Raw genomic sequence first — 8404 nt, 5'->3', positions numbered from 1 at the left:
GATTTAAGGAACAATACACTTTTGTATTATTTTCAAGAACTTAAGAACAATAATGATTATTTTTAATTTTAGAATTTTCTAAAAAAATCAATTTTTTCTTAAATATTTGTTTTAAGAAAATAATTTTAACATAAATTTATGACTTTTCTTAGCAATGTATTCATTTTTAAAGAAATTTGTGGAAAATGTAAAAACTTATTATAAATAAATATTATTTATTAATTGATTAAGAAATGTACATAATGATTGAAAAAAATAAATTAGTTGTTTGTAAAAATTACTTGGCATAAGATTTGATCCATCTCAAGTAAGAGTAGACTTTAGTGAAAACATCGGGATACCCAACAGCACAAGGTTTTCCCCAAGAAACAATTCCCACCAATTTACCATCAGCCACCAAAGGACCACCAGAATCACCATGACAAGCGCCTTCACCCTTCTGTGTCAAAGTGCAAATCTGAGATTCGTAAATTTCCTTGTTTTTCTGCGCGTTCTGGCATTGCTCCTTGGAAATCACCCTCAATTGAACAAAGCGAAGCTCGTTTGGAGAGTTACCAGGAAACACGGTAGATCCCCAACCGCTCAAAACGCAATCCTCACCATCTTCCAACTCTTGATCAGCCAAAGCAATTGGTTGTACTTTCTCGTTGAATTCGATAGCTTCTTTAACTTTAATCAGAGCTATATCGTGTTGAAGAAGGAAACTGTTGTAGTCTTCGTGGTGGATGACTTTGGCGACGGGATACGAAGCTCCTGCTTTGTCCAGTTTATTGGTGCCGGTTACGACGGTCAGCGAGGATGAGCTCACGCCGATTACGCAATGAGCGGCTGTTAAGATCCACTTGTCCGTGATTATGGACCCACCGCATGTGTGCTTTCCTTTGGACTGAAGAGACACCTGATAAGGGAATTGACCATCCTCCGCCTCGAGACCACCTACGATCCTCCAGTCGAGTTTGAAGCAGCTTGCAGCTGAAGAAGAGAGACGAATCGTGTTAAACAGGAACTTTGCATAATCATGCGAAAAGCGCATACAAGAATTGTAATCGAACCACATGCAACGGAAAACAATTTAATCGATTCTCTTAGAAAACATCAAATTTTCCATTCAAATAAAAACTCGTTTTATTAATTGTCTCTTTAAATTAAACCAATTAAAATAAAGAAATAATTTCTAAATTAATAAGAAAATATTAAAATTTACCTGCGATCAGCGTCGTGAATAATATTAACTTGTACATTTCGAATCAATGAATGATGTTTCAAAAATTGTTGTAAGGTTTCTTATATAGTGATGAGGATGATGATGATGATAAGGAATTTTGGTGGAATTTCGATTGATTAATTGTTATCAATAATAGTGAACACTAGCATTCGCCTATTTTTAGATGCTTGTTTTATTTATAATTGTACTCCAAATATTTTGATCGATTACATTGATAAGTTGAAATCATTGAAAATTTGAGATTGCGATATTATTTTTAGTTACATCAAAAGATTCATGATTAGATCTATTGCTAAGAGAATATTAAGTAATTTAATTAACTGAAATTATCTTGTACAACAGAAAAAACTTCAAAGTATATTGAATTATTTATACATATAAGAAACCTATGTTTTCTGTTTCTTTTTATATAAGAATAAACGTAGTTTTTAGAATATTTACTCTAAATTCAATTTAATTAAGTTTCAATTATTGAAATTTCCATAAGAACAATACAATTTTACAGTAAATTTACTTATTTTATGAAATATAGAGTATTTTTTCATTAATTATTATTTGTAATTTTGTTTATTGGAATTTCTTCAATATTAGTTTCGATTTTCTGGTTTCTTTTATTAGAACAAACGTAGTTTTTACAATATTTACACTAAATTCAATTTAATTAAGTTTAAATTATTGAAATTTCTATAAGAAAAATACAATTCTACACTAAATTTATTTATTTTATGAAATATTTAATATTTTTTCATTAATTATTATTTGTAATTTTGTTTATTGGAATTTTTTCAATATTAGTTTCGATTTTCTGGTTTCTTTTATTAGATCAAACGTAGTTTTTACAATATTTACACCAAATTCAATGTTATTAAGTTTAAATTATTGAAATTTCTATAAGAACAATACAATTTTACACTAAATTTACTTATTTTATGAAATATTGAGTATTTTTTCAATAAATATTATTTGTAATTTCGTTTATTGGAATTTCTTAAATATTAGCTTCGATTTTTTTTAATACATTTAATATCTTTGTTTGAACTAATTATAAAGAATAATTAGCTCAAAAAAGTGTTTTGTTTAAGGAATATATTGAAATAATTGAGATTTTTTTCAATAAATCTCTTAATTAATTATTTACATGTTACAAAAATAATGAATTTTCAAGTAATTATACAAAAATCAATTAATTTATAAAAAAACATACATAATTGTGTTTTTTCGATGGAAATCTCTAAAATATTTCATTTAATATTGTTTCTTATTGTTTTCTTATATGAATTTAGCAATTCTATATTTTAATTATTTCATAATAAAAAAATATTTAAAAAATCTCACTAATTCGACAAATAATGTGGATTGATAAAAATCTCTTAAATATTTTAATTAGTCTTTTAATAAATTGTTTTCAATTGAAAATATTAACAGGAAATCATTAAATATTGAACAAAAAAAAAACTTTAAAATTGTATAAAACAAAAATTTATGGAAATTTGACAAAAATTATACTTTTTTAGAAAATTCTAAAATGAAAAATCATGTAAAAATAATACAAAAGTGTATTGTTCCATAAATCGAAGTCTTCTTTTGATTAATTTACAATTTTCTCTTAAAAAAAAATCAATAATTGCTACATTTAATTTCGCATTTTTTTTTTATTCTTATCATGTCTCATCGATTTACATTCTTTTGATATATTGTTTCCAATCCAAAATATTAATAGAAAATTATTATATATTGAGCAAAAACTAACTTTAAAATTGTATTTTTTCAATGAAAATCTCATAATTACTTTTGATATTTTCAAATCTACAGTAAATCCACAGTTTCATCAACTTTTTACATTTCGTGTATGCAGCAAAGATTCAACACTCAACATTTCTGCAATTGTAGACAAACACTGAAACTTTTGGAATCTTAAGATAAAAAAAATACAATTAATTGTTTAGAAATCTAAATTATTTGAATATAAGTAATCTTAAATTTGTTGATTATTTCATTAAATGAATCTGAGAATTATGCATTAGCATTGTGTTCGATCAAAAATAGATTTCAACTGAACCGTGAATTAAAAAAAAACAAAAAGAGAGAAAACTATCGATTCCCCGTAATCAATCTATTTGCAACTAATAATGCCAATAACTCAGCACTACAACGGACATAAAGCATCGCCCTTATCTCCAGATATAATTATGTTCAAACTAGTATAAATAACGAGATACGAGACAACATTGTAAACCCGTTACAGATACAATCTAATATCGCAACAAACAAACAAACAATCGAAATATTTGCAATTATATAAAGCGTTGTTTGAAAGCTGCAATCAAACTGTCCGTTTTCATTTCATATATATAAAAATATATATAGATATGTGTGAAAGCATTCAAATCTATATAGATTTTGGGACGTTAAAATGCATTCATTTATAATAAAATTTAATTAGAAATTATCGAAAACAGGCGTCGCGTTCCAGTCCGATCGCCGTTAATATCCATCCGCTGATTGACAATCTGTCACAGATGTCCGATTCCGGTTGCCGACATCCGTTTCACAAATGCAATAATACACTTTTATTGGATCCACTCTATGTATTCAATTTGAAAATGAATAAACCATACGATATTTTCCTCTCTCTCCATATATAAATATGTGTGTTAAAAAAATATAAAAGTATAGAGAGTGTAAACTAAATATGAATGAAATCGTTTGATTCCGTCCATTAACTTCCGTCGGATGAAATGTTTCGAATAAAAATTATAACAGACGAAACGAGACTTTTTCAAACACATATTTGTTTTTTAAATTATAAAAAAATGTACATAGTTTTACACTCAACCTTTCACTAAAACTTTGCATTTACAATACCAAACGTTTCTTGCAACGATAATTGTTTGTGTAAAAAGTACTATTGTTTAATTTGATTTGAATCGATTACTCTTTAATAACACTTTTTATAGTTACATAACAATTTAGAATTGTCGCATTTAGTTAATTAGTTAATTGTATGATGATTATATCAAGAAAATTCCATGAATAATAAGATTTTCATCAAAATTTTTATATAAACTACAAAAATTTCCGAATTTCAACTTTTCAAAATTACATTTCATAGTAATTCTTTAAAAGTTATATAGTTTGAAATGATTTATTGAATAGATTTTTGATGCAAATATTTATACAAAACACAAGGAATTATATAAGTTTAACCAATCTCAAATTAACTCGTTTATTTTTTTGGTAATTGTAGCAAAATACATTGAAAAATGTTTGCATTTACTTTATCTTCAAGTGATTTCAGTATATTTCAGATAAATTGTGAATTTTTAAAGAGTAAAAGTCAAAATTATTTAATAAATAAAATTGTTTTCATTAACTTCCGTCGTATGAAATGTTTCGAATAAAAATTGTAACAGACGAAACGAGACTTTTCCAAACACATATTTTTTTTAATTATAAAAAAAGTACATAGTTTTACGCTCAACCTTTCACTAAAACTTTGCATTTACAAAACCAAACGTTTGTTGCAACAATAATTGTTTGTGTAAAAAGTACTATTGTTCAATTTGATTTGAATCGATTACTCTTTAATAACACTTTTTATAGTTACATAATAATTTAGAATTGTCGTTTTTAGTTAATTGTGTGTGTTTATTACAACTGTAAGAAAATTACATACTAATTTATGTATAATAAGTTTTTCATTTATATAAAGTTTAAGTAGTTTAAAATGATTTATTGAATAGAATTTTCATGGAAATGTTTATACAAAACACAAGGAATTATATAAGTTTAACCAATGAAAAATATATTAAAAAATGTTTGCATTCACTTTATCTTCAAGTGATTTCAGTATCTTTTAAGTAAATTGTGAATTTTTGAAGAGTAAAAGTCAAAATTCTTAAATACATATTTTTTTTTTTCATTAACTTCCGTCGTATGAAATGTTTTGAATAAAAATAATAACAGACAAATCGAAACTTTTCCAAACAATTAATTAGTAGTTTTTTAATTAACTAGTTTTTTGGTAATTGTAGAAAAATACATTGAAAAATGTTTGCATTCACTTTATCTTTAAGTGATTTCAGTATCCTTCAAGTAAATTGTGAATTTTTGAAGAGTAACTTGCTAATAATTGTTTGTGTAAAAAATATTACAATTTTTCAAATTTATTTGAATCGATTGCTCTTTAATCACATATTTTATAGTTACATAATAATTTAGAATTGTCGTTTTTAGTTAATTGTGTGTGTTGATTACAATTGCAAGAAAATTACATAAAAATTCATGTTCAATAAGTTTTTCATCAAAATATTTATATAAACTACAAGAATTTCTACTTTTCAAAATTATATTTCATAGTAATTCTTGAAAAGTGTTTTTTATTTCGTAATGATTATTTAATTGTATATGATTTTTCATGCAAATATTTATACAAAACACAAGGAATTATATAAGCTTAACCAATCTCAAATTAACTTGTTTTTTTTTGTAATTGTAGAAAAATACATTGAAAAATGTTTGCATTCACTTTATCTTCAAGTGATTTCAGATAAATTGTGAATTTTTGAAGAGTAAAAATCAAAATTATTAAATAAATAAAATTGTTTTCATTAACTTTCGTCCTATGAAATGTATTGAATAAAAATAGTAATAGACAAATCGAAACTTTTCCAAACACTTTTCAAATAAAAAAAAATTGCATAGTTTTACACTCAACTTTTTACTAAAACTGATAACAAAATGATAACAAAATTTCGAATATTACTTAAATAAATATGTTTTATTTCCGAACTTATGAAAGAGATTTAACTAAACTTAGCTTAATATAATTAATATTAACACTTATGAAATTGTACTACACCTAAAATCAATCAATTTATGTAATACTTTTCTACAACCAATAAAACACTCAACATTTTACTAAAACTTTGCATTTATAGTACCAAACGTTTGTTGCTACAATATTTTTTGGGAGGAAAGGAAAATCTTGCATCTTCTTGCAACTTCTTACCCACTAAAAACCTCTCCTCTTTTTCGTCAACATTCAGGTACTGTTTGTTGATACTGCTCTGAAATATTGATTGTCTCACTTATTAGTCTAAATCAGTCATTTTCTTCATTTTTTCTCTCCATTCTCCTCTGATCTTCTTCTTTGTTAATAATTGTTTGTGTAAAAAATAATATTTTTCAATTTGATTTGAATCGATTACTTTTTAATAACACTTTTTATAATTACATAATAATTTAGAATTATCATATTTAGTTAATTGTGTGTGTTTATTACAACTGCTAGAAAATTACATACAAATTCGTGTTGAATAAGCTTTTCATCAAAACCTTTATATAAACTACAAGAATTTTGTGATTTCTACTTTTCAAAAATAGTATTTTTTATTTAGAAAATATTAGAAAAGAATTTTTCATTTCGTAATGATAATATAATAACAAAACACAAGGAATTAACTAATCTCAAATTAACTCGTCTTTTTGTTAATTGCAGAAAAGTAATTTATATAACCATGAACAATTGTGTGCATTAAATTTATCTTCAGTGAAAATTCATATATAATTTTATTATGAAATCATGATTAATGTTAGTTTTTTTTTTTAAACCTGAAGATGTTGTATGTTTCCTTCATATTGCAATTGTATTTACGTTGTTGTTTGGAAATTGGAGCGTGTGCAAGGTACAAACACATACACGTAAGAATTCGTCGTCTGGTTTATGGTACCTGGTGGGTGGCAACATCACCGATTGTCTTCAGCGAGGCACGTGACCTCCGACCGTACCCATTGTCTTCGCATCAAACGGACCCTCGGATTATTATTTACGGCCCTTTTAATTTTAAACCTCGAGCACGTTCGACATTCGGATTCCATCCAGACTCCTGAGAAAACACGCGGATTTTCCTATGGAAACCGTTTATTTTCGTCGCATTCCTCGCAAGGTTCTACGTGTATAATCTATTTAGGTCCGTCGATGACAAACGGGCCGCACGTGACCTTACGCCCTTTACGTATTCGTCTGCGACACATGTCCGAGGAAGTGGAGGAAGATATTTTTGGTGAACCGCAAACGACTGAAACCTATTAATTTCCCATCCCATCCAACATTCCCCCAAAAAGCAAGTGCATCAACAAAACTAAGAGCAGAGAAGGTCTTAAGTTTACATCTCTTTATTAAGTTCTAATGCGACGTAAAGAGCTAATCGTTGTGGAACTGGAATTAATCCCAGTTGGAATTTTTAATTTCTAAGGAAAGGGTTTTTCTTCATCCTCCTCTATACCTATATTTTTTTTTCTTGTTTCTTTCTTGATGTCATAGTTAAAGAGATTACATCTTTATATTGACGTGGGGAATCGTAACCCCCTGCCAGGTCTTTCATGCTACTTGATATTTAAGCAGTGATGGTATCTCATTGTTCATAAGCCGACGATTTTTACTGTCGCATTACTGCGTGTTTTATTTGAACTGCAGGTTGTTTTACAAGACACACCGGTCCGTGGAGGATTTATGAAATGAGCGGTCCAATACGTTTGAAATTTGAGAAGTCGACGGTTTTTTTTTTCCTTCTTTTCTTCTTCACTCCCTTTAGGTACGTAATATACAAAAGGTCTTCTTCCTTCTTTACCACCAACAACTGTGTAAAACTCCCACTGTTCCTATAGGGTTTCCACACAGAGTACAAACGCAGTTTTAACCCTTCGACAAACAACAAGCAGACACAAGTTAATGTATTTTACTTAATCAATAACAAAATGTTACTTCTCAAATTATAGAGAAATATTAGTTTGATTAATACAATTAATAAATTCAATACAAAACTTTACTTTCCAAAATTACTTAACTAAAACACTGAGGAATTATTTTACATAAATTATTCTATGAAAACAGCAATTTACTTATAAAGAAAAGTTTTTTTCAAGTATAATTAACATTTTCAAAACATTTGTAAGTTTTACGAAAAATTTCTAAACTGAATTGAAATTTTGAAATAAATTGATCATAAATTTCATTTGCAAAAACATTTCTTTTTCTATTATTAAACATAAATATACATTTTTATTACAAAATTTTTATAGAATTTAATTATAGTAAAAAAGATATATTTTGAAATTATATATAAATCTATTGGAAATATTGTTAAGTTTTCTACAAAGTACAAAATTTTAAGACAA

General features: G+C 26.5%; 1 protein-coding gene across 1 annotated transcript; it reads right to left on the bottom strand.

The window, feature by feature from the left end:
- Positions 1–226: 226 nt before the first annotated feature.
- Positions 227–1241, bottom strand: LOC108558332 (chymotrypsin-1-like). Its single transcript, XM_017915218.1, has 2 exons — positions 1205–1241; positions 227–972 (listed from the first exon to the last, which is right to left on the bottom strand). The coding sequence occupies exons 1-2, from the start codon at positions 1239–1241 to the stop codon at positions 278–280; spliced, it is 732 nt and encodes a 243-aa protein (XP_017770707.1). The 3' UTR covers positions 227–277.
- Positions 1242–8404: the final 7163 nt, after the last annotated feature.

Source organism: Nicrophorus vespilloides, unplaced genomic scaffold, assembly GCF_001412225.1.
Source record: "Nicrophorus vespilloides isolate i.1.1-1 unplaced genomic scaffold, Nicve_v1.0, whole genome shotgun sequence".
Taxonomy (NCBI): Eukaryota; Metazoa; Arthropoda; class Insecta; order Coleoptera; family Silphidae; genus Nicrophorus; species Nicrophorus vespilloides.
Note: the sequence above shows the minus strand (reverse complement) of the source record. Positions and strands in the feature narration are given on the sequence as shown.

Coding starts and splice junctions, on each gene's coding strand:
- LOC108558332 (XM_017915218.1), bottom strand. CDS start 1,241: ATGTACAAGTTAATATTATTCACGACGCTGATCGCAG. Junction 973..1,204: donor ATTCACGACGCTGATCGCAG/GTAAATTTTAAT, acceptor TCTCTTCTTCAG/CTGCAAGCTGCTTCAAACTC.